General features: G+C 39.1%; 1 protein-coding gene across 5 annotated transcripts in view; it reads right to left on the reverse strand.

Moving 5' to 3' along the window:
• The window catches only part of Rhbdd1 (rhomboid domain containing 1), a 112172-nt gene that overhangs the window by 22597 nt on the left and 62637 nt on the right, over positions 1-26938 (reverse strand). For all 5 annotated transcript variants that reach the window (XM_048344643.1, XM_048344641.1, XM_048344642.1 and 2 more), the window contains one exon: positions 25072-25215. In XM_048344643.1, the coding sequence (XP_048200600.1) occupies positions 25072-25215 (144 nt within the window). The remainder of the gene's footprint in view (positions 1-25071; positions 25216-26938) is intronic.

Consider the following 26938-nt stretch of genomic DNA (forward strand, 5'->3'; position numbering starts at 1 on the left):
TGGGAAGCTAAGTTTTCTAGTCAGCTATTCTGGGGCAAAGGAAACCTAATACTTAGAAGGGTTTGAATCTCGAACCAGCAGTCTCGAGACTTTTGTTGTTGTTGTTCGGTTGTGGGGCTTGAATTCAGGGCCTGGGCACTGTCCCTGAGCTTCTTTGTGCTCAAGGCTAGCACTCTACATCTTGAGCCCTACCACCACTTAGGGTTTTTGAGTGGTTAATTGGAGATAAGAGTCTCATAGAGACTTTTCTTTTCCGGTTGGCTTTGAACCACAATCCTCAGATCTCAGCCTTTTGAGTATCTAGGCTTATAGCCACCAGTGCCCAACTCAGTCTAGAGACTTTTTTTTAAATCAAGGCAGGTTTCCCTGTGGAGCTCAGGCTGGGCTGGGACTCTACATCCTCCTGCCCTACCACGTATGACTCTCTGCTTTGAATTTTAACAGTGACACAAAGTTACAAAATATATAGAAAATCTGCCCACCTGCCCAGCAGAATTAGTCCCCTATACCCTGAAATACTAAGCCAGAACTGGGAACTGGTGATGACGGGCAATGCTTCCTAAGGCTGCGCTAGAGCCACTATTACTAAGGTCACCCAAGGACAGGCCTATTACTAGGTGCCCCAAGGATGCTGCTGGCCAGTAGATATGGCCCAAAATGACTCCTGAGTGGACAGCTGAGCACCTCAGGATGGAGTGGGCCGAGGTTAGTATGGAGTTCAGCCTTAGAATGAGACTCACTGAAGAGCAACAGTGTGGGACTCAGTATGAGATCTGAACAGAACAGCATTTGAATTCCCTCACTAATCACACACATGTGAGAAACAGGACTTTATGGAGATATCAGAGGTACAGGAAAGGAATCCAGGAAAAGCACTAGGCCTGATCTCTGCCTATGGTAAGCATTCGGGCAGATGATAGCTACTTGTTAGGGACTGTGTTCTCCTAAAATCCACATGTGAAAACCCCAACCCCCTTTGAGACTACATGAGGAGATAGGTCTCTTAAAGTGGTAATTAAGAGTAAATGAGACCCTTCAGGGCACAGCCTCACTCCACTATCAGGAAAAGAATGCATGTGAGAATGAAGTGGTCATGTGGCTCCCCAGCACATCAAAGAGAGAGGCCTCAAGAGAAGTCAACCCTGCCAACACTGTGATCATGGACCTCCCAGCCTCAGAACAGTGAGAACTGTCCCTGCTGTCAGTCTTTGGTTTTCTGTTAAGGCAGTTCTAGCACAGGTATCCACTACTGCTAGTGATTATACCAGGGTAGCAGGGGGCGCAGCTGGCATGATATGAGATCTGTGCTCTGATTCCCAAAGGCTCGTCACCCCAGACCTTAAAAAGTTGCACATACAAAACAACATGCAGAAAAGCTAAAATGCCTCTGGGACAAGACAATAGAGTTTAACATGTGCTAAAAACCTGTAGCAAGCCTGAGACAAAAATATCACAAATTAAACTGTGTTTTTCTCACTTAACTCCATCCCACAAAATAGCAGGATTACAATGACCCCTGTCTGCGAAGGATGTACAAGCTGGTATCCCATCTCCCACCTCCTAGAATGACCACTCCCTTAGTAAGGTCCTCTGAATATAGGACAGAGCCAGATGGGGTAGCGAGGGTAGCCTAATCCCGTAGCCCATGTGACCCACCCCAAGCCCATAAGGTTCTGTGGCTCATGGCATCTGACTTGACTCTCTACTCATAGTTCCAGTCCTCATCTCCATCATTTTTCTGACCATTCATTCTTTACCTGGCATGGCCTCAAAGTTATAATCATGTATCTGCCTTGCTACCTAGAAAATTCTTCATCCTTCTGTACCCCTCTTTTTGGAAATACTTGGTTTTGAACTCAACAATTCATGTCTCTTAGACAGACATTCTGCTACTTGAGCCACAGATCATTTCCACTGATTATTTTTGCAATAAGGTCTTGATTTTGCCCAGGTAGGCTTGGACTTTGAGTCACCTTGTTATGCTTCCCAGGGTAGCTGGGATGACAGGCACATACCAATTTGCCCAAGTTTTTCTGCTGAGATGAGGGTCTTGTGAACTTCTGTTTCCCTGGGCTGACCTGGAACCATGATCCACTTGATCTCAGCCTTCCCTTTAGCTAGGAGTACTGCTATATGAGTCACCATACCTGGCTTCTAGCCCTCCTTTCCATCCTCATCTCTCTTTCTTAAAACTTTTAAGTTGTCCTTAAGTAGTTGTACAAAGGAGATGCCATTTAACAGATTAGTTGTACAAAGGATATACCAACAATTTAACAAAGCAGTGTATGAAGATAATGCATCTAGATCACCTCCTTCAACATGCTCACCCCCTTTCACCCACTCCTTCCCTTATTTTTCTTAATCTTGTGGTATATACAATGATTTTTGATTTCATTCTCCCTTTACCCCTTTTCATCTGTCTATCCCTCACCTCTTGGCCCTACTCCCCCTTACATATACTCCTTTCCTGGTGCTTATTTTGTTGGGCTTTGACTCAGTCTTTCACACACACACACACACACACACACACACACACACACACACACACACACAATTTGAGCTCTCCATACAGTCTATTATACTTTAGCTAATTAATTTGTAACTACTTGTGTACCACCCAATGTGTTTACTTATAGATTTATAGGTACATTCTATCTACAACAAATTAGCACATAGCTAACAAAGCTAAACAGGAAGCATACAGAACGGGAGAAGATTTTTACCAGTTATACCTTAGAAAAGGGTTTAATCTCCAGCATATACTTAGAGCTCAAAAATAGGTCCCCCAATATTAAACCTTCAAAGAAACAACAACCCAATTAATAAATAGGCTAATATCTTAAGGAGAGACTTCTCAGCAGCAGAAGAAAAATGGTCAATAGACACTTGAAGAAATGTTCAAAATCTCTGGCCATGAGAGAAATACAAATCAAAATAACAGTGTGATTCTACCTCATCTGAGTTAGACTGGCCAATATCAAGAAAACTAACAATAACAAATGCTGACAAGGATTTGGCCCAAAGGGGACTCTACTACACTGTTATTGGGCTAAATGTAAGCTCATTCAACCACTCTAGAAAGCAGTAAGGAGGTTCCTCATAAAACTAAACATAGAACTACCCCATGACCCAGCAATCCCAGTCCTAGACATTTATTCAATAGAAGACGAACAAGATTATAGTAAAACCATCAGCACAACCATGTTCACTGTAGTACTATTCACCATAGTCAGGATATGGAATCAGCCCAAATGCCCCTCAATAGAATGCATACAATGTTTACAGTATGCACACAATGGAATTTTACTCATCCATTAGAAAGAATGTTTTGTAACATTCATAAGGGAATGGAAAGATATGTAAAAAATCATATTAAATGAAGTTATAAGGCACACCCCAAGAAACAAAGATTACATGATTTCATTTCTTTTTTATTATCTGCTTTTTTAAGTTCTGGGGATTCCCTAGGACACAGATGCTGTGTGTTGTATTGACCACAGAACAGGACCTGGAATATTATTAGATATCATTAGCCCTCTCACATGAACACAGGCTATGAGATCCCAGGAAGACAGGGCAGTTTGCCTTGGTTTAACACTGTCTTGTGCTCTGAAGGCAGTAGATAGAAGAACCTTACCCCTCAAGCAGGGCAGGTATAACAAGAGCCATCTTAACACTAAACATTAAATGGCTGGTTTGGCCTTCTCCAAAAAAAAAAATCTTTTAGATCATCACCCTTTAAAATTATGGTCTTGAGAGGCTGGGGATATAGCCTAGTGGCAAGAGTGCCTGCCTCGGATACACGAGGCCCTAGGTTCGATTCCCCAGCACCACATATACAGAAAACGGCCAGAAGCGGCGCTGTGGCTCAAGTGGCAGAGTGCTAGCCTTGAGCAAAACGAAGCCAGGGATAGTGCTTAGGCCCTGAGTCCAAGGCCCAGGACTGGCCAAAAAATAAAATAAAAAAATAAAATAAAATTATGGTCTTGGAAACACATCTATAATATACAATTTACTAGGACCTATTAAAGTTTATTTTAAAGGATATATTTTATCATCTCTATTACAGTTCCTCAGCAGATATTTCTCAAAATAAGTGAACACTTCACGGGATCTCTCTGATGATTCTGAGGTAACTGAAGAAAACTTAGTGTCCAGAATGTACATTACCGCTTCCTTAAAAACTCAGTTTTTGGTAGTTTTCAATCATATTACACCTTACAATAAATGTAGCTGATACTATGGTTTGCATATGGCTTGCGTGTGTCCTCTAAGGATCCATGTACTGATATTTAATCCCTATTGGGAGGTATTAAGAGAGAAGAAACTTAATCTGACTGCTTTTCAGAGGTGCCTTTGGGAGGTGAATTCAATAAGGTCATTAAGGTGTCATCTCCATGACTGGGTCCCAGGAAGCTTTAAGAAAAGGAAGAGAAAGAAAAAAAAGGCATATATACGCGATTACCCCCTGCCCTTTTTTGCCATATGATGCCAGAAGGCCATTACTTGACCTTGCACCTCCATACTATGAACCAAAATAAACTTAGGTTTTCATAACTCAGCTGGATCTATAATGCTGTATCACTGGCAACAGAAAATTGAGTCACACAGGTGATATGGTACAATCAGCTTTGAATGAAGAGTATAATGATGCAGGTTCCAGAGCAAGCTCAGGGTATGACAGGCTGTGTGGCTTTTGGCCAATAACAACCTCCCTTTCTAGGGTACAGAGTACCAAGGCAGTCTGGACCAGCTATTTCTAGGGTTCTCACCGAGTTACAATACTAGGAATGGCTATATTAATGACAGCTCAGTGTCAGACGTACACGGCTTTACAGTTGCCACACCACTCTTAGATGAACATTTTTGCAGTTCATAAGTGTCAGCTGAGAGCTCTTTAAATGCCACAGCCTGGCTGCCATGTTGTAATTGTCTGTAATTGGTGCCCTAATAATTGCAAGTTTCTTAACTACTAAAAGGCCTAACATATTTTCACACCTCTCTAGAAAAGCCATGTTAAATATGCACTGTAAGGAATAATCATTAAAATTCATTGCATTACCAGTCCTAATAGGAAAAGACTTAAGCCTAGACAATACAATTTTCCAAAAAATATGATTTTATACTTTCTTAACTGCATAAATTTCAGTAAGATCTGGAAAAACTGGTCTTACTGGTCTTTTTCATCATGGAGATATTAGGAAAGCATCTGCCATTTTCCCTCCATCCATCCATCCATGCTCCCATTCTATCCCATTCTTCATCCTCTCCAGACAGCAGTTTCCTTTTCTTATGTTAGTCTTGGTTTTATATAGATAAGAGCTATTTTTGTTGATGCTTTCTTAGTTCTTTCCCTCTATTCTTTCTTCTTTCTTACATCCATATATAAGTTTCCTGAAAATAGAGACTTTTAATAACTTTTGATAAGTCTTATGCTGGAACCACACTGCTCTCTGCTCACTCTTTCACCCAACTCCACCAACTGTGGATTCTTACTCAGGGGCCAGAGCACCATGCTGTAACCAGCTATTCAAAGATTCTAATAGAGTTGAAAAGTGCTGATATCTCTAAGAAAGACATCTCTAGTCACTTACTTTATTACCAAACTCTGTCCTTGAATTAGAGCCCTTGAATGTACCCACAACATCTATTTATTTACTAAATCTCACAACAAAGACTATAGTGTTTTCATCAGAAACCAAATGAGGTCATTTTACTTGCGAATATATTTAGTACTTCCAGATGTGAGTAAGCTTTATTTTTTGGTAGAAATCTATCTTTTAAATTGTCTTTAAATTCTACCCTTCATTCAAATTAAAAGATTTATACCTATAGATAGCAGCCAAAGAAAATAAAACACCAGGAAATAGGTATACTAAAAAGGGGTAGGATGGAGTGAAGGGGAAAGGGCTAGATGAATGAATAGGGGAAGAGGGGGAAAGGTCAACAAAAATCCAATATATATCCCACAAAATTAAGAGGGAGGTAGGGGTTGGTTGGGGAGGGATGGGTGAGAATGTTGAAAGGGGTGACACTGGTGAAAGTAAACTGTATTCATAAACTGATTTGTTAGATGGCAACTCCTTTATACAACTACTTAATTAAAAATGGTTTAAATTGAAAATAAAACAAAATGGTATAGGAAGTGGTGAATATGTTAAAAGCTCAATAGAGCTATTCTACAGTGTCATATAATATACATGGGAAACATATGTAATTGCTATTTGTCAATCAAAATAATTAACTTTAAAAACACAGGCTGTTAAAGTAGACCCTAACCCAACCTGACTGCTGTCTTTATAAGAAGGTGTTTGTACACACAGAGATGCCAAGGAGGAAAAAAGGAGATGAGGGTGTAGAGAAAAAGACAGACATCTTCAAGCCAAGTACAGAAATCACAGAGGACATCAAACCTATTGGCACCTAGATCTTGGCCTTCCAGCCTCTGTAGAATGTGAGAAAATACATTTCTGTTCTTCAACCAGTCTACAGTATTTTCTATGGCAGCCCTAGCAAACTAATACAATTTAATTGTTATCAAAGAAAACACTACTACTATTATGTTATACAAAAGAATCTGAAACTCAAAATAATGTAAGGGCTGAGCACACAGTGGAGATTATACTGTCTGGGTTCTAATCTGAGCTTCGCTCCCTGTGGGATCTCAGCCTCATGCTATGTGCACACAGAGATACACATACATAGGTCACTTACTGGTGCCAGTATATGATGACTCACTTCAATCCTAGCCTCTTCTTCTCTATACCTCTCACAGTGACTTTATCCTATTTGAGTAGGTTTATCAATAACCTTTGTTTTTATGTTAATATGTGCATTACAGGAAACATACAAAAAGCAAAGAAGGTAGTTATCCTTGGCCACAAGCAGGTCAGTTGGCCATGACCTTCCAGATCCATCATGGAGACACACCAGTCCCTTTTCAGATCCCAAATGAGATGCCTGTCAGGCATTTCCAATCATGTTGCTGCCCTACTTAAGACTCTCAAAGGTTTAGACTGTCTCTGGGATCAAGTATAAAACCCAGCATACCAACTCGGCATACCAAGCCCTGTGTATCTGCATTCCCAACTCTCTCCATCCTTTTCACTCTGGCCACTACCAATGGAAAATTTATTACCGTCACCATTCTCTTCATTCTGCCAATAGAGCATCTTCTCCCCTCTGAGCCTTTGTCCATTTTCTGTTCACTCACTGCTTTATTCAAACCTTTCATGGCTTCTCATCATCGTAAGGTAGAGCCCAAACCTATAGACAGGCCATAGTCTGGAAACTTAGGATCAATACCAAGACTGCCTCAAGCTTACACTTTGTACATTCATTCACATACATGGAAAGGATGTTCAGTAGCTGAGTATTTTGTCTGTCTACACTTAAGATAAGGTGATTGATGTGATGATGTCACTGTGGCTACTAAGAAGAAAAGAACACCATGGAGTCTGAGGTTAAAGTATGCTGCTCCATTATGCATACATCTCCTCTTCTGTTTGCTGTAGATGCAATTTTTATTTCGGACTTTTAAAGTTAAGTGGTTGTTTGTTTATTCACGTAGCTTCAAGGAACAGAGAGAGGCACATTTAAAAAAATATATAAGTCTTGGCATTTTTAAAGACAGTGCTCATTTGGCCTCATTACTCTGCTAGTTAATTGACAGGGAAGAGCGTCCTAATTGCTCATTAACTCTGATGATGTCCCCCTTGTCTGATGTCAAGGTCTGAGAGATGCAGAGTGCATAGCAGCTGCTGCTTTTTTTAGGAGAGAGAAAGCATGAAGTTCAGACAGCTAAAATCCAGACATTGTGGTTTTCGTTTATAAAAATCCTATCGATGATAGAATAGAATTTCGTGGCTATTCTTTTTCCTCAGACTAACAAGTTGAACAACATGGCTGATTACATATGATTTTCTGGAGTCACAAGGACTTTTCACGGCCTTTCCTTATGGAACTCACTCTTGGTGAGTAGTGTAATCTGCCAAAATGACAACAGATTTAAAAGGCACGCCGAGGACAGCTTTGGTGCCTTTTCACTTCCACCCACTGCTGCCCTTACTGCACGCAGGACTAATGAGCAAAAGCAGAACACAAACAAGCTGTTAGCACAGGCATTGCTGGATGGCCTTTGGACCCCTTCTTTAAAGCACACAAAGAAGTCCAGAATTTCACTAAGCATACATGTCTACATACTAAGAAGCGCAGTGCACACGCACTTCTACATGCGAGGTCCTAGGAGGTTAATAACAAGTAGCGATGATCAGGGCTACTATTAAGGGTAGGAATGTGGCACAGCCTGATAAATACCAGTCTCAAAGTTATGCTCAAAATGAGCTTGGCTGGGCATACATTAGATAGTCAGTGGTTTATTTCTCTTCCTCACCAAAAAAGCATCCTCTGCCCATCAGTAAATTGCTTGAGGTTCAAAATTTATCTTTATCACAGCACCGTGTGCCAAAGAAGGACCCTGCCAGCCCCCCGAGACACAGTTTATTTAAAGATATAATGAAGATAGCAGGTGTTCTCCCCAGATGTCACTTCTTCTAGAAGACACTTATTAAGCACTTTGTCTCCCTTAATGTCCATGGGCTAGTTACATTTTATTTTATTTCAGCATCACACTAGCCAAAAGCAAATGGATTCCTTTTAGTCTCACTGAGCTGAAAATGGAAAACTATTGGGTTCTGGGTTGTTTCATTTTTATTGGTGAGGATTCCTCAATGCAATACTATTTTAGTACTGTCTCTAACAACACCAAACTGTATTTTGCAAAATAAACATGCTCCCCCACAAAGAATGTGCCAGCACCCTTTGGCTACCGAACCTCTGCATCTTAACCTTCCGTTGTGTACTGCTATGAAAAGGCTGAATTCAGTTAGAGCTGAAAAGCGTGTGTGTGTGTGTGTGTGTGTGTGTGTGTGTGTGTGTGTGTGTGTGTGTGCTGTAAACAAATGAGCTGCTTAGTGCCAGGGTTGTCATATGATATAGGGAGACCTTGAAGTAGGACAGAATCTAGAGTCTCATGGAATCTTCCAGAAAGAAATAATTGCAACTTTTGGGTTTGGGATTACTATGAGTAAAGCTAGTGAGCACTCTATATGTGAACTTATATTTTCCTCTCAGATGTGCAGGTCTAAGAATGCTAGATCATACGGAAGATATCATTTAACTTCATTAGAAACTACCAGTTTTCAAATTAGTGGTGTTATTTTATTACCCCCAGCCCCACAGCAATGGGTGAGTGTTCCAGGGGTCACTCATTTTCACAAGCACTTAGGAACACCTGCTTTTTAGCCTTTAGCTATTTGTTATGGCTTTGCTTTTTACTTTTTCCTGGTGAACAGTGATGCTGAATACTTAGAACAAGTGAAATTAACCTACAGTGAGAGAATTCAGAAAAATGTTTTCTCTAGCTATATGTTTACATGTGTATGAAAAAAATCACTGGGCTATATACCTATGATATGTATATTTTAATTAGAAAAACAAAGAAAAAAGGAAGAGGAGACAAGAAGGGAAAGCGAGGGAAAGGATGGAACTGTGATAAATTGGGAGAGCTAGCTACCAATAACAGAAGTTGTTCACCTTCTTATACCACATGCATGGCTAAGTTTAGCCTGGAAGGTTTACAGTAGAAATGGGAAAGAAAAGAAGGGATCACACAAGAAAGAAAAGAAAAATGGTGAGACCCTAGTTCAGATGTTCTAGGTTCTGCTCAGTCTTCCTGCCCAGGCACAAACAGCCCAAAGAGGCTGCAAGTAAATGGATAAAGTACACTGCTCCCTGTATTCTGGTATAAAACACAACTTCATGCATTAAATGAGATGAGATCATGGTGAGAGGAAAGGAAGTACTTAACATTTGGTAACACATGGGTTCATCCTTATAACACCTTTATCTCTGCAAATGTAAATGACTTTGCAAAAAATGTCAGCGTTAGAGATAAGCCAAACAAGAAATGGGAGTTGCATATATGAGTCTTAGTCTCGGAAGTTAAGATAATTGCCATTTGGCTATATATTAACACAACTTTTTTTTTTTTTTTTGGCCAGTCCTGGGCCTTGGACTCAGGGCCTGAGCACCATCCCTGGCTTCTTCCCGCTCAAGGCTAGTACTCTGCCACTTGAGCCACAGCGCCACTTCTGGTCATTTTCTGTATATGTGGTGCTGGGGAATCGAACCCAGGGCCTCATGTATATGAGGCAGGGACTCTTGCCACTAGGCCATATCCCCAGCCCTTAACACAACATTTTTATGAGCAGTTACGAAATCTTACAATATCCCTGTTTACACCCTGCTTCTCATATGACACACTGTGGACTTGCTTCTTTGTTTATTGGCTCATCTTACCCTATATGATGAGTTATTTACTGTGTCTTCTATTGCAATATGATTAGGCCATTTAAGATTTTCCAAAGCAAGTGCTTATAGTATTAAATTAGCTTAATATTTATAGTCGTACTAATGACTTTGCACAAATGTGTCCTATATGAAAACAAAAGTGGATTTAAATAACACAGATGTGACATGAGAAGATTGTTGGCCCTCTAATTGAGATGGTTGAAATATCTACTATGTATGACTTCTCACATCTGGCTCCCACAACTAACTACGACAGAATTATAAATAGTGTTGGATCCTTGGAGAAGCGCCATGTAGTGAAACTAGACCACTCTAAGAGCTGAATTTGTGATTCTATAATAAATGGAAGCCAACACATGATTCTTGGTTTTTCTTCTCTAGCATCACAACACAATAAAATGGGTGGAGGAAGGCATGTAAATATGAGTGATATTTGCTTAAAGGAGCTAGAGAAGACAGGAAATTCTTGCTATTAACAAAGACTTAGGGTAATGTGTTAAAGCTCAGCATAAAATTCTTCTATCTTAATCAGGAAGCTGAGATCTGATGTTCACAATTCAAAACCAGCCTTGGCAGGAATGTCCTGGTAGAGCATGAACCTTGAGCAAAAAAAGCTCAGGGACAGTGCCCAGGCCCTGAATTCAAGTCCCAGGACTAGTAGAAAAAAAGAAAAATTCTGACCTCTTAAGGTACATTTAAACCTCTAGTATGTGCAAGTAAATACATTCATTGTTGTTGTTGGTACAAATCACTTATAAAAGGAAAACTATTGAAGGCAAGTTCAATTTAAATTAACTATGCAAATATTCAGAATTCAAATGTTTCTAACATGTCTATATTAAAAACAGCATTATTTGAGGTCAGGTATGGTAGGCCTATAGACCCAGCACTTGGGAGGCTGAGACACCAGGAATTTGAGATCACCATGAGCAACACAGTGAATTCTTATCTCAATAAAGAAACAAGCCAGGTGCTGGTGGCTGATGCCTATAATCCTAGCTACTCAGGAAGCTGAGGTCTTAGGATCACAGTTTGAAGCCAGCCCGGGTAGGAAAGTCCATGAGATTCTTATTTCCCATAAGCTATTCAGAAAAAGCCAGAAGTGGGGCTATGGCTCAAGGAATAGAGCACTCACTTTCAGTACAAAAAGGCTTAGTGACGGCACCCAGACCCTGAGTTCAAGCCCCAGGACTGGAAAAAAGTTAATTAATTATATAAAATACCATTATTTTCAAATGCCTATGTGCTACCATTTTAATAAAGGTAAATTGTAGTGCAGCAGATAACTTCTGATTGTTGACACTGAGCACTTTGGGGGGTGGGGTGTCCTATGAGGCATTTGAAATTCAAGTGTTTTTTTGTAGAAGGAAGACATTTCTTCTCAATATAAATTATTTACTTCACATTTTAAAAATTCATACCAGCAATTTTTACTTAAAAGAATGAAAATCAATCAAACAAAAAATTTAGTGAGACGTATATGGACAAGTGTCTTTGTCTGTTTTCTGTTGCTTGAGTCTGAGGGAAATGGAAAGGGTAGGGAGGCAGGGAGTTCTATAGCATGGAGCTGGGGAGGGCCTCAAGAAGCTTCACCCCACTTTAGAATGTGGGCAAGCAGGTGCATGGGGACCACAGGTACCCTAGCTTTATAACAACCCACTTTCTGGTTTACTAACCCAATGATTGAAGAGTAAGGATTCACTCCGATTGGAAAGGTGGTAATATGTCTTAATGGTCCATCATCTCTCATGGTTCACATTGGAAAAACAAATTTCAACACTTGTTTTCCTTGTCAGAGACAAAGCATTATCTAGACAGCAAAACAGTTGTAGACAAAAGAAAGTGAAATGTCACTGCTCTAAGTTAGTGAAGACTTTCTAGAGTGGTCACACATAATGCAGTTTTGGCTTCTAAGACAATCACAGTAGTTCACTGAGTTCTAATACCATAGGCATCAGTTACATGGGCGGACTATATGAAGGGCTATAAGTCTTCTGTGTATACATTAGTTGGGGTGATCTCTACAAGACAATTCAGCAGCAGCCTAGACATAAATTTTTCTGAAGTGACTGCTCTGTATATTATTAACAGTGTCCCCGTAACATATCCAGCCTTTGGGTACAGCATTTCCCACTTAGGATAAAATCCTGGACAAGTCATTTAATTTGCCCATACCTCTATTTCACAATAGAAAATGCTGGAAATAATTTAAAATGTTTATTTTTTGTTGTGTGTGGATATATGAATCTTCCTAGCACAGTAACCTTCCTAGCATGGTCACTAGCCTGGAAAGAATCTCACTAAATCTTTATCGGTAGCTGCATTCCAAATGTGAAATTTTTTCTACCTTGGTGGTAGGGTTAGATAGTACTTTTGCTTCTTTTTGTGGTAGGGTATGCTTGTAATCCCAAGTAGTAGAGAGGCTAAGGCAAGAGGACAATGAGTTTTAGGGAAGATTGTGCTACAAAAAGAGATCATTTCAAAAACAATTACTCAGTGTTACCATTAGCATACAAAAACATGCTGTCTTTCATTAGACAGAGATTGCAGGGGTAAGTAGCAAAGAAAAGTATAAATTAGTTCAAATAAAACTAATAGGGTCAATTTTTTAAAATTATTTCAAGTTCTCTGACTCTCTGTCTCTCTCTGTCTGTCTCTCTGTCTGTCTCTCTGTCTCTGTCTCTGTCTCTCTCTCTCTCTGTTTCTCTTTCTCTCTCTCGGGCTAGTCTAGACTTAATATTTTAAAATACAGACCCTAAACAAGTGGAAGCTATCTCCCATTAGTGACCTAAAGGGAACTCAGATCCACTCTCTCTTAATCTTCCTAGATGGCATATATACAACTTTCACAGATTGGAAGAAATATGTATAAAACATAGAGCTTTGCACATGCACAATTTCACACGCAGATACAATATTAGATGCCAAACTTTTTTCAGTAAAATGCATACTTCCAACATAAACTGTAGCAAGTAAAAACCAGTAATCTGAAGCAAGTATTGTTCCGCACTGCAATTGCCTGTAGACAATCTGACAAATGGCACTTTTTTAAAAAAAGATTATATAGGAAGTTTTCCTAGGGGAAAACATATCAAATTACAAAACAAAAGGCAAAACAATAAAATTAAGTGGTCACACAGGTTCTGCCATACATTTCTGTCCTGACTACACTGTTCCTGCTAAGTCAGCAGTTAAGTTTTTCATATATTACAAACTATCCCTGGCTTTGGACCAAGGCAGGCTCATGTAATACAACCGAGTAAGAGGCAATCACCTCATTTATGTACATACAAACTTAGATTTGCTGTCTATAGTTGTGTGAGTTTAATTTCATGGGTAAGCCCTGAGACCTAAATGTCAAGTACTCACCAATACTCCAATATTTCCCAGTACTCCATTTCTGCTATACACTTCCTCCATAACATTCATCACTGTGTGCAATATACACTAATAAAAACTTCAACATACTTCACCTTTCTGAGGGATTTCCATATAATACTAGAGACAGACAAATGATAATTTCACATACCTTCATCTTGCTTCAGTGCAAGAGAAAAAAGTACAACTTAATCCAAACAATGCCTCTCTTCCTTTCATACTTCAAGTGATGCTTATGAACATATGGTACTTAAAAACAGGATTCAAACATATTATCAATTGATTATTATAATTGATTAACCACAAAAATTAATTTAGGACCTAAATATTATTTCCATTTGACATATATCTATATAAATACATAATCTTAAATATAAAGACTAAGAATAGACAAAGCACAATCAGTTTCATTCCCCAGCAAAGACCTTTGTAGTGTGTCTCCTACCATGTCACATATGGGTAAGGAGCACCCCTCCCCCCAATGGCACAGTGTACCATGGGGGATGACAACTCTGCCTGATTTTCACAAGACAGCCAAAGTGTGATTATGGCCATTTGCCTTTCAGAAGGGCCTAAGAGAAGCACAAGTGTTTCCACATGTCAGTGAGGATTTCCAGCTTTACTCAGGACACAGGCGACAGACTGAAGTTGAAAAGGACAAGGCTTTGTACCAAGTGCCAGCTGAATTTGGTGGCAAGGCTACTGAGAAAAACAACAATAAAAACACCCACAAATTACATGGGGCAGGGAGTGGGGAGGGGGAAAGAGAAAATGCAATGAGCTAATGCTTCTAGCCAGCACCTGCTTTTTGACTCAAAGAAAAAGATGGCTCTTTTGCAAATTTTTAAATTATAACGCTATCAGCTGCCTCTTGGACTGATTTATAAGAGCTGAGACTGCCAACAGAACAAGGCAAGATTTCTGTTAACAGTAAATGTGCAAGCCCTTAAAATAATAGAGATTTTGCCATTTCTTCTACAAAGGCTACTTAAGCATTATTATTCCAGGCATGCACATAAGGGCTTATAATTATGGCCAAGTACTATTAGGAAACATGATAATAGAGGTTTAAAAGCTTGCTACCTTGATTCTTTAATCACTTTTATAATATATTTGACTAAAAACAATCTGAAACTAATTGTGCAGGATTAGCATTCTTTCTACCAAATGAATTTCTCTTAGTTGTCTCTTTCAAAACTCAGTGTTATTGTTGACAATCACATAACCTTCCTTAGTGTGAGGACCTGGAATCAAAGGATGAAATATTTTTTGCATGTTTTATTATAGTTTCTACTGATTTCATGAGGAAGAGATCCTCTTAGGTTTCAAAATGAAGAAGATGGGAAAAATCATTGTATAAGGAATAGATTTAGACTGAAGCAAAGCATAGGAAAGTTCTGCTCACCAGCTGCGACTACAAAAGTTGGAAACAGCATCCATCTCGCTCATGGAATAAACATAAATGCTGAGGACCTGCAGGCTAGTCTCACAAGAGACAAGTTAAGAGTCCAGAGAAAGCAGTGCCCCTGTCCTTTGTCATCTTGGTACAGCCACTGAAGGAATGGAAGCCTTTATAAAGCCTGGCGGAAGGGCAAGGACATTTAGTTTTGTTTCCTGTAGAATTAGAAGTAGTCCTGGTCCAACTAGTGGAACATTTAGAAGGCCACAGGGCCAAACCCCAGGAACACAAGGACTGTCCCAGAGCAAGGCTCAACCAGAACACACCTTGGCTTGCCTCCCACCAGCAGGCGAGAGGCACGGAGTAGCAAGTAGCAGCAGTACTGGAGAGAGGCTTGAGTGAAAGGGAAATGAACTCATGTGGTCAGAGAATACTAGGAGGACCTGGAAAGAAAGCTCAAGCTTGTGTCAAGAAAAAACTCCAAGCAAATACAACTTCATCCTAAAAACAACGCTAAAGGAACGGGAAACCTTTCATGCATTCAGGGTAACCACAGGCAACCACAACAACCACCCATGTTCAGAGTTCCTCATATTAATACTGTGCAATTCAAAATACTCACTGAACTCAACAAAACAAGCAGAAAACAACCAGGGCTCTAGGAGACCTAAATTACAGTACTAGCTAACTTCATCTAATTGTCCTCTCATGTGACATTCCATGTAACAATAATAGAATATTCCTCTCATGTGACATTTTTAGTAGGATAGACTACTGTATACAAAGCTATTTCAATTTTGGGAATTGGTATAGTTTAGTATGCTAACAGCTGGAAAAAGGAAAAGTATATCATAACTTCAACAGATATAAAAGTATTTCAAAAAGTGCCACTGACAATATAGTGTATTACCTCTTCCAAAAATATACTTAGAAAAAAATAGAGAATTTTCACATTCAAAATTATAAAACATTGGTCAAAGAAATCAATGCAGCTGCAAACAAATGGAGAAATACTCAGTTAAGATGAATTGGAAAGCTCATTAACACTAAGAGGTTAATTCTGTTCAAACTGAGCTGAGCAAGATTATTAGTGGATATTAATGTTCTTCTAGAATTAATGCGGAAAGGAAAAGGAAGCAAAGGAACCACAGAATTTTTGAAAAAACAAAGTTGAAGGCTTTGTACTAATTAATTTTAAGAATCTATAAATCTATTGAAATATGAATGTAGTATTGTGGAAGGGATAGATTTCCACATAGATCAATGCAAAAGTACATAGAATTCAGAAGCAGATTCGTGTAAATATAATCAGATGTCATCTAACAAAAATATAGGGGCAATTCAATGGAAAAATAATGATCTTTTCAACAAATGCTATTGAAACAGAAGTTGAGGCAAAGAAATAAACCTCAATTCATTCCTAATATTTTAAGAACAAAGACTAAGTTAAAATCAGTATGTACCTCAACATGAACTATAAAACTAAGTGATTCCTAGAAGAAAATATGGAGCTTTTTTCTCCATATTTTTAGGCAAGGGAAAATAATTCACTTAGAAACAGAACTAAGCTCCTTAATAGTAAAAATGGCAAATTGTACTTCATCCAGATTAAAACCTTTTTATGTCACAAAAGGCACTACTAAGAAAATGGAAAGATAAGTCAAAGATCAAGGGTAAAATAATTACAAATCACATATCTGATGAAGAAAGTGTATCAAGCATATAAAAAGAATTTTCAAAACACAGTTAAGGAGAACAACCCAATAAAACATGGGCAAAATAATGAGTCAATTTCAGCACAGACACCAGGTGGTAAATAAAGACATGTTAAGAAATACTCTCTTTGGAGAAATGCAAATTGAAAGTAGAGAGTAACATCTATTATAGGACTTTTAGAATGGCTATAAAAACAACGAAAATTTCTCAGTGCTGAGGAGGACATAGAACAAGAGGAACTCTTATTCACTGTCAATGAATATACAAAACAAGTACAGCCTTTTGAAACTCAGGCAATTACTTTCAAAGCTGAATATTCAGTCACTGTACAAACCAGCAAGCCCAATCTTAAAACTGTTGTTCAGTCAAATAACCCACATGTGAATTTTTCCAGCAGATTAATGCCTAAAGCCCAAATCTAGAAACCATCAAAAGGTCCTTCAACTAAAGAAAGGATTAACAAAGAAACAAAAACTGTGGTCTATACATACAAGAAAAGCTCCCTCATAAAAAGGACTGAATTGTAATGTACTTAACAAAAGTGCAAGAAGTCAAGAGGGAAACACTGTGATTCATTTCCATGACATCTAGAGAAAGCATAGTTGGGAAGATGCTGATCACCCACCCAGCACTACAGTTGGGAGAAGTAGATGATATAAGGAGTGTGAGAGAGAATACCTGGAGTGATACAAATGCTCTATATAGCTCAACTTTTTGAGATCAGAACTTCATTCTTGTTGAAATTCATGCAACTATACTACAAAGGAGCATATTTTAGTGTGAAAAAGAGGTAAAATATTAGCACAAAACCTAATGAAATGATAATCTTGCCAAGATCATCAGAGACTACCAAAAAAACAAACATCATTTAGAAGGTTTTTGGGAAACAGGATATTCATAGAGTGGTAATGAACTGTCTCATACAGGCATGCTAACAGGAATGGGAGAAATGTCCTCTGCCAACTGACAGATTTGTCACTTGTCACCTGAACCCAGTGCTGAAACTTATCAGTGAGAATGAAATGGTCTGATACTTTATATCTCCTGATATGATGTATTATGAGGACACAGAATTATGATGTATGTGCTAAAAATGTTTAACTCAAATCTAACTAAGTCCTCAAACATAAGTGCCTCTCCATACATGAAATACAGGGAATGGAGAAAAAAGTCAAATGGCACTATGAAGAAATAATCAAAATGTGAAATTTCCACAGTTTAATACGACTAATCTCCAAGAGAACAAGAGGGCACAATTTTATATATAAAAAAAGAAAAAGGTATTTAGGAGGCTGAGATCTGAGGACCAAGGTTCAAAGCCAGCCCAGGAAGGAAAGTCCATGAGACTCTTATCTCCAATTAACCACCAGAAAACTGGAAGTGGTGTTGTGGCTCAAGTGGTAGAATGCTAGCCTTGAGCTGAAGAGCTCAAGGACAGTGTTCAGGCCCAGAGTTCAAGCCTCACAAGAAAGAAAGAAAGGAGGGGAGGGAGGGAGGGAGGGAGGGAAGAAAGAAAGAAAGGAGGAAAGAAAGGAGGGAAGGAGGGAAGAAAGAAAACAAGAAAGAAAAGAAGAAAGAAGTGCAACATTGGAAAAACTAGTTATAAAAGACTTTTTAAAAAATAAAACTGGGAAGTTTTGTGTTTAAATTCAATACTAGATGTTATTAGTATACTAATCCATTGGTTTTGCTGTGACAATGGTAATGTAGCAGAATGTTCATTAAAGCAACATGATGTCTGCAACCACTTTCAAATGGTTCAGCCAAAACAACTCTCACATCACTTGGGTCCCATCTCTACTCCCTGCTCCGCCCTCCTACACACAGAGCTCCATATTCAAATAAGTTTGGGAAGCAGTACAAGCTCGATCCCCTTGAAGGGCCACATACAGATGATTATGCTTAGGTCTGCAATTAAGAAACCAATTGATTAAACTCCAAACTTACTGAACCACAGAACTTTAGTTTTAAAACAGTATATGGAACTATTTTTAAGAGACTGCTTGAAATACAATGAACTAGCATGATAGCAAATGAATTATCTTTACAAGATGTTTATATAACTTTAAACTTTGTTTACCTTAGAACTCATTTTTTAACATGTACAGTATTTCATTAAGACACTAGGAGAGTTTTCCTTTTTAAGGCCTTCATGATTCTTTACTTTTTCAATTGGAAAATATTTTAGTTGTTGTAAAAGTCTGATCCTATGGTACATACAATTTACACCTTGCTTGTTTTCATTCTCTAAATATAATTTTACAAAAATGTTATTTTTTTCATGGATGCATAATGTCTATTTTACAGCTGAATTATAAATGATTTAATCTCTGTTCACATTGTTGTACAAGTTTCAAACTACTCAAGTTTACATTATATTTAATTATGAGATGAAGATGAGATGAAGAATTTTGGTACACAGATTTTGGACACAGCTTTATTACTTCTTTTTTTTTTTTTGGCCAGTCCTGGGCCTTGGACTCAGGGCCTGAGCACTGTCCCTGGCTTCTTCCCGCTCAAGGCTAGCACTCTGCCACTTGAGCCACAGCGCCGCTTCTGGCCGTTTTTTTCTGTATATGTGGTGCTGGGGAATCGAACCTAGGGCCTCGTGTATCCGAGGCAGGCACTCTTGCCACTAGGCTATATCCCCAGCCTTGCTTTATTACTTCTTAAATAGGCTAGATGTGTTATCAAGAAATCAGTGAAAATAAAGGTCTCGATTGTACATTTGCAATATGTTTTCTAGGGAGGTTCTACTAATTGACATTCTCCTCAGCAGTATATAGAAATGCCTGTACCCTTACCAACATAACATGAGGTGAGATGAAAACATAGTAACTTTCTATTAATACAGAGCAAACTACTGTCAGAGCACACTGCTGGTTAATAAAATCTCCTTTTAAATTCTATGTGGAGATTTTTTTTACCATGTTCTTAACAGATCTCAGTGTTAAGATCTAATACTTTTTCTTTGTCCCATATTTTGTTAGAAAATCTATTGCTGTATTTTTTTTCAGGCTCTGCCTCTTCTTTTTTAATTTTTTAAATTATGTTTAAGTATTTGTACAAAGGAGTTGCCATTTAACAACGTAGTTTGTGAGTACAATATATCTTGATCAATGTCACCCCTTTCAATACCTGTTCATCCTTTCCCTACCAATCCCTTCCTCACTTTTCTGAACTGTGTAGTACATGGGTTGGATTCTTGACGGCATTCTCCTCATCTTCTCCCCTTCATTCACCTATCCCTTCCCCCCTTCCACCCCTTTTGAGTACCACTTCCTGGTGTTTTATTTTGCTGAACTTTCACTTTGCCTTTCTAAGGAGTCACTATTTGAGTTCTCCCTTGAATCTACAATACTTCCGTTAACACATTTGTGTACTCTTGCATACTACTGCTATATTTCTTCTTTTAACGAATTTTTATATTTATTTTTACAATTTATTTAATAAATTTAGACAATTGACTAAGTTGCTAGGATCAAGCCTAAATTTTCTCCTATGGCAAATGAATTTTCCCAGCACAGTTTACTCAATAATAATCTCCTGACAACATTTTCCAGGGATGTGTTCAATCAAGTCCCTGTGTGTCAGATTCATCAAGTAGTCATTTGAATGACAATATCAAGTAACAAGGTGTGTTTTTCTGTGATTCTTTATGAGCAGAGAAGAAGCCTTTCAATTCGGAAAATGTATAATGTATATAAAATGGGAATCTGAGGGGGAAAAAATCCCAATGATGACTTTATTATGAAAGGTGAGATGATGAAAATAATCCAGCCTAACTCTGTACCTCTGAGTCATAAAGAACTAACTGCACGCTCACAGAAAGAAATCAAATTTTTCCACCAAACAACTATTTTAGGCAGAAGCAGAAACAAAACAGCTGGTTTCTAAATAATCTCAGAAACAGTCTTCTTGTCATGCAAGTCTTATAGTCTCTGGTGGATAAAAAAATTTTAAGCAAAGTACTTAATTTCATTGCTTTGTTTTAAGGATAAGATAATAAAATATAAAAATTATTTTAAGTGAAGGTAGTAGAAACATCACACTATTTCTGTTGCTATTCCGCATATGTTCTCTTCTGAGTTAGTTTTGTATGAAGTTTTTAAAAGAATAGGATTAAGTTTATGAAAACTCAGTATTACTGTTATATTCTGAAATTCCTCACTTGTACATGTCTAATTGTTTTTCCTATTACTAAATAATTAAATATTATTAACTGTTCAGCAGAAAAATTAATATTAACTAACTACATTAGCCTAATAAGAATATCTTAATATTGATTGAAGTCTCAAAGATATATTATTCTAAATTCCTTCTCATCCACAAACTATAAGACCTTTCCTCTGATATTCTTACAAGAGGAACTCAAAGGTGCAATACCTATGTGCAGCTGATCATATAAAACATATAATATTTATCCAAATGAACTCCAGGAAATGGAAACAAGAGGTTTTTTTCTTTGTTGCTGTTTTTGTTTTCTTTTCCTTTTGTCTTATTTGTTTGTTATTTATCTTTAGGAAGGTAAGGGGGAGCACAGAAATGGAAGGACAAACGGTGAACAAACTCAACAGTGAAATTCACTAGACACTATGGGGAAAATGAACTACACAGCATGTGGGTGGGACTGGAGGGAAAACCTGGGAGAGTGACGGAAGGGGAAGAAGCACTGTTAAAAAATGCACTCTTTATCTGACTTATATAACTGTAACCCTTCTTTGTACATCACCTTTACAATAACAATAAAAAATACACTTCAAAGAAAAGACCTTTCCTCTGTAGTTTTAGAGACTCAAGTCCCCAGACCCTTAAGATGAGAGGATGCTTTCAACTCTACCTGCCTTGGGCTCTGAGACATAATGGTACTTACTTCAGGAAGTCATACTTTCTCTTTGTGAGAAAGACCTGTGTTATTAACAGATTTGGATATGTCCTCTTAAAAGGATCAGGTGGTCTCTAGCTAGTAGTGATAAAGGAGGAGACAGGGTGTTACCCTTATTGATGTGTTAATCTGTGGGTGAGCTCACAGCTGAATGAGTTATTAGGGGGTAGGGACTTGTTTGAGGAAGTGGGGGGGGGGGGATGCCTCTGAAGAGTCTAACTTGCCCTAGCCCCTTCCTGTTTGTTTGTCTCTCTGCTTCCTACCTATCATAAAATAAGAAGCCTTGGTCACAAACTTCCATAACCATGAAGTTGACTTCTACCTTAGGCTCCAATGTAGATCCTGCTGACCTTGGATTGAAACCTCTGAAATCATGAGTCAAAACAAATCATTCCTCCTTTAAGTTGCTTTTCTCAGGTATCTTGTCAGTAACCACAGCAATAAAAAAATACCTAACATAGTAACTTGACTATTCCTAACTTCTGTCCATGAAGGGGGCATATAACAAGGGTTTAGAAATAAAACCCCAAGAATTTGAGATATATTTGTTTGCATTTCCTTCCTCTGGGCTATAGTTCACATGGAGATATTTCCACATCCCACATTCAAACATTGCCTCCATGTACTTTATTTTTTTTCCCCTTGACTTTTCATCTTTAATCGTTTTTGAAGCCTTACTTTTAGGCTTACGTGCTTTCTGAACAGAAGTTGATTATTCAGTGTTACTCTCCAACATGTAAGTCTAAATCTTTTCTCTTGGGCTAAGCTTCGGGCTCTTGGGAATTCACTTGAAGTTAGTGTAGGAGATGGAGCTGGCTTTACAAAGACCATGCTGAGAAGTACTGCCTGCCTGCTTGTCTTGTATTTCCTATCTCCCTCAGTAAACACAAACCCTCCATAGGAGTACTGATGAGAATTGGCTGAAATATAGGCCCCAGGGCCCCAGGGCTAAAGTGTGCTCCTAGTGATTGTGATGGTGGCAGTATACTAACTATATGTGATTCTCGGCCTTTCCCACTCTCTATAACCTTTGCATGTGACATTGTTATTCTTCCAACAAGAGGCAGAGTCTCTTTCCATCTCCAGTGAGTCTGCTCTTGTAACCTGCTTTGGTAACTCTATAGTATGGAACTGCCATTGTGCTACCACAATCCTTGCTCATTCCCATACCTACTCCTAGACATACGCCATTGACTGCCGTGGCCCGGCAAGCCTGCTGGATGAAAATTGTCTGACATGTAAATGAGGCCAATGGACAGCAGCCAGCACCCAACTAACCACTGAAGGTACCGGAGCTTGCCAGTAAGACAAGGTAGTCTGGCCCAGTTCATCTGCACACTTTTTTTTTCTTTTGTGTGCTTACATCTGGGACCTGAACTCAGGGCTGGGTTCTGGCACTCAACATTTTTGGCTCAAGGCTAGTGCTCTTGAGCCATTGCTCCACTCCCAGCTTTTTGGTAGTTAACTGGAAATAAAGAGTCTCGTGGACTTTCTTGCCAGGCTGACTTTGAGCCACGATCCTAAGATCTCAGCCTTCTGAATAGCTAGGAGGTTACAGGTGTGAGCCACCAGCAATCCACACACATTTAAGCAAGAATATGTGTTTACTGGTTCTAGCCACAAGTTTCAGGGTGAAATGTCACACCATGATAGAATACTGACACCTCACAGTTCTGATACTCTTCACCCGAGAAACAAGTTATCATTTCTACACGTCTGCCATCTTCACAATCGAGGCTCTTACTTCCCGTTCAGACGAATACAGCCCAGTATTTAAGCTTAACATGCCATTTACTGCCCCCACTCCCATGCAAACCACTCTGCCAAAATGTATTCCCTAAAGTTAGGAACTGTATAGTCATTCTTTAGTATTCTCCTAATGGGGCACAATACTCTGCCAGTGCTCAGTCCTTGCTTACAGAACTATGGTTGTTAAATCATAAAACAGACCTGAACACATTGCTCTCCCACTCAGAACTCTATTGGCAATGACATCATATGCTGGAAACATTGTCCATTGGGCCTGTTTAACCTTAGGACTACTGCCGTCAGGGCCCAGCCTAGAATTTCACTCCGAGTCCTCCACTCAAAAGTGAGCACAGGGGGCTGGGGATATAGCCTAGTGGCAAGAGTGCCTGCCTCGGATACACGAGGCCCTAGGTTCGATTCCCCAGCACCACATACACAGAAAACGGCCAGAAGCAGCGCTGTGGCTCAAGTGGCAGAGTGCTAGCCTTGAGCGGGAAGAAGCCCGGGACAGTGCTCAGGCCCTGAGTCCAAGGCCCAGGACTGGCCAAAAAAAAAAAAAAAAAAAAAAAAGTGAGCACAGGATGTGCACACCCTTATTTCTGTGTTCACAACGGCAGACTCCTGGCTAGAATGCATTGAGAAATGTATTTATGTTTATGTAAATTCTGCACGTTTTTGAAGGTCCGCAAGTGACACCTCTTCTGTGAGAGTCTGATGGCTGCAACCAGTATAAAGCTTACTTCCATCTCTTTGCCTCATCACTTAGCTTGAGCCTCTCCTAGACACCTGGGACTGAGGTTACTTATTCAGCATAACATCTAGTAAGAATGGACTCTACCAAAGATTCTAAACATTTGGGGGACAGATTTCACCTTCTACTATGATCCCCTTGTGCCTAGCATAAGAAAAAATGCTTGACGAATGAATGGGTGCTTTTTAGTCACTAACCCCCCACCCAAAAAAAAAACAGGAATACTCGTCCTCATAAGCCAAACCCAGAACAAAGATGGTAGGATACGTTTATCAGTTCTCGCATATCAATTTGTAAAATAAATCTTCTAGAATGCCCGTTGGAAATAAGAACTCCCTAGGCTCTGTGCCTACAGAGACTGATTGAGTGGAATTCACAGCTGAGTTTGGATCCTGGGCCCCTATGAGCCTGGGGGCAACCGATGGGAAATGTATGGACAATACTGACAGAGTGACACAGGAACTGCCCTACAGACAGGAGTTCCAAAGGAGCTCCTCTCCTTCTCCTGGCACACAAGAGTTGTTTTTTAAATTTTATTTTAAGTTTCTTGATTTCAATGTCAAATCACCAAGTACAGTGGGCCTATAAAAAGATCCACTTTAACGATACACACACAGTCTGGCACCTTATTAGCATGGGTTGCTAGGAATATGGCATCACACCCCATTCTTTGTAATCACAACCTGCAGACATTTTTTTCACCTATACACCCTTTTTATAAAGTATTTAAAGTTTAGTTTGCTTCAAATAGTCCTTTATCAGACCACCTTACCACATGAAGCCTGTTTTAAAATAACCAAAAGGTGTAAAAGTGCTACCTACCTTGGTCCCAGAGACTGGCTCTTAGTGCTCTCTCCAGCTGTTCCTCCTCGCTCAGCCCTGCTGTGTACACATCGTAGTTCGTGGCAGGCTCTTCATAGGGCCCTGGCCTGCCGTATGGGTAATGATTCTGATACCCAGAGTGGCCTAGAGGCACAATGAAAAGGTTACAGAATACAGCAAATGACTGTTCTTTTGTTCTAGACTTCCTACTTCCCATAGCAAACACAATCAAATAATTCATGTGATTATTCTGAACACAGTGAACCGTCTCAAGATAAGAAAAATGACAAAGAGAAAATGCCTCCATGAGGGTGGGGAGTGATCAATAATGTTGTATCTGCAGGATCCAATGTGCACTCAGACATGAATAAGAGCTATGTCCTCTGAGGAAAGGAGATGTGGATGTAGAAGGCAATGAAGGATGGGAATCTGCTGTTGACACACATTGTAGATTCTTTGAGTTGAGCTTGGAGCTATTCAGTACACGATGTTTTGTGTGAAGACCGGACCTGAGTTGACGTGGCTACGGTGGATAAAACCTTATTTACTTGGGCTTCATACAAGAGAAGTAGACCAATGGTTAATATATACACTACAGAATTTTTATTCTGAGTATCATACTTCACAGAGTAATAACAAGACTGAGATCTACAAGCTAATTTGTCTATAGTTACAATTTCATCAAGACTGTAGTTCCTATTAATAGCACTTTCAAAAATTAAGGTGGAGCCAGGTACCAGCGGCTCATGTCTGTCATCCCAGCTACTCAAGAGGCTGAGATCTGAGGATTCCAGCTCAAAGTCAGCCTGGGCAGGAAAGTTTGTGAGACTTATCTCCAATTACGCACCAAAAAAGTCAGAAGTAGAACTGTGGTTCAAGTGGTAGAGAGCTAGCCTTGAGCTCAAAAGCTCTGGGACAGCATGCAGGACTGGTATTAAAACAAAAAAGTAGAGAATCAAAAAGACTAACAAACTAAAACATCCCATTAGTAAAATCAACAATAATAGAGCAAAGTTGACTTTTGGAAAATGCTTCCATCAATCTTTTTCAGTCACTTTGAGTCTATTATTTAGATTGTCTTTACAGTTACGGAATTAGTTTTGAAGAAATATTTTCCCATCTCATTCTGACATGACAGAGAAGGTATCATTTAATTTTCTCCCTCTATCTTATCATTATCATTCTCTTTGAAAGATGTTTTATACGTTTAATTGATGTGTATTTATTGATGATGAAAATTCCTGAATTTTACTGAGTCTTGTGTCATATATCATCATATTATTCAACATAGTTATGGTTCATGCTTGAGTTGAACTTCAGTAAAACAACAAAAAAAAGAAAACCCACAGGTCAAAAAGAATACAGCTAGGTTCAATAGCTCATGCCTGGAATTCAAATTAGATGGTAAAGATCAAGAAGATCACAGTTCGAGGTCAGCCTGGGCAAAAAGAAAGAGAGATCCCAACTCAACTAAGAAAACAAGGTGTTGCATAATTTTACCCCAGTGATATGGGAGACTTAAGTAGGAGGATGTGATTCAGGAAAAATGTGAGGCCCTTTTGAAGAGGTAAAAAATCCCTGGGGAATGATGCCAGTGATAGAGTACCTGTCTAGAAAGCACTGAATTCAAACCCCACAATTGCAAGAGAGGAAAGGAGGGAGGGAGGGAGGAGGGGAGAAAGGAGAGGAGGGGGGAGAGGAGGGAGGAGAAAAAGAAGGAAGGAAGGGAGGGAGGTAGGGAGGGAGGGAGGGAGGGAGGGAGGGAGGGAGGGAGGAAAGGAAGACTACACAGTAGGCTCGGATTAAGTGATATTTTTATTCAGAAACTTTGATAATTGGTCCTGAGGTTATTTTGAAATTTATTTTA

The sequence above is a fragment of the Perognathus longimembris genome, chromosome 4 (assembly GCF_023159225.1).
Source record: "Perognathus longimembris pacificus isolate PPM17 chromosome 4, ASM2315922v1, whole genome shotgun sequence".
Classification (NCBI taxonomy): domain Eukaryota; kingdom Metazoa; phylum Chordata; class Mammalia; order Rodentia; family Heteromyidae; genus Perognathus; species Perognathus longimembris.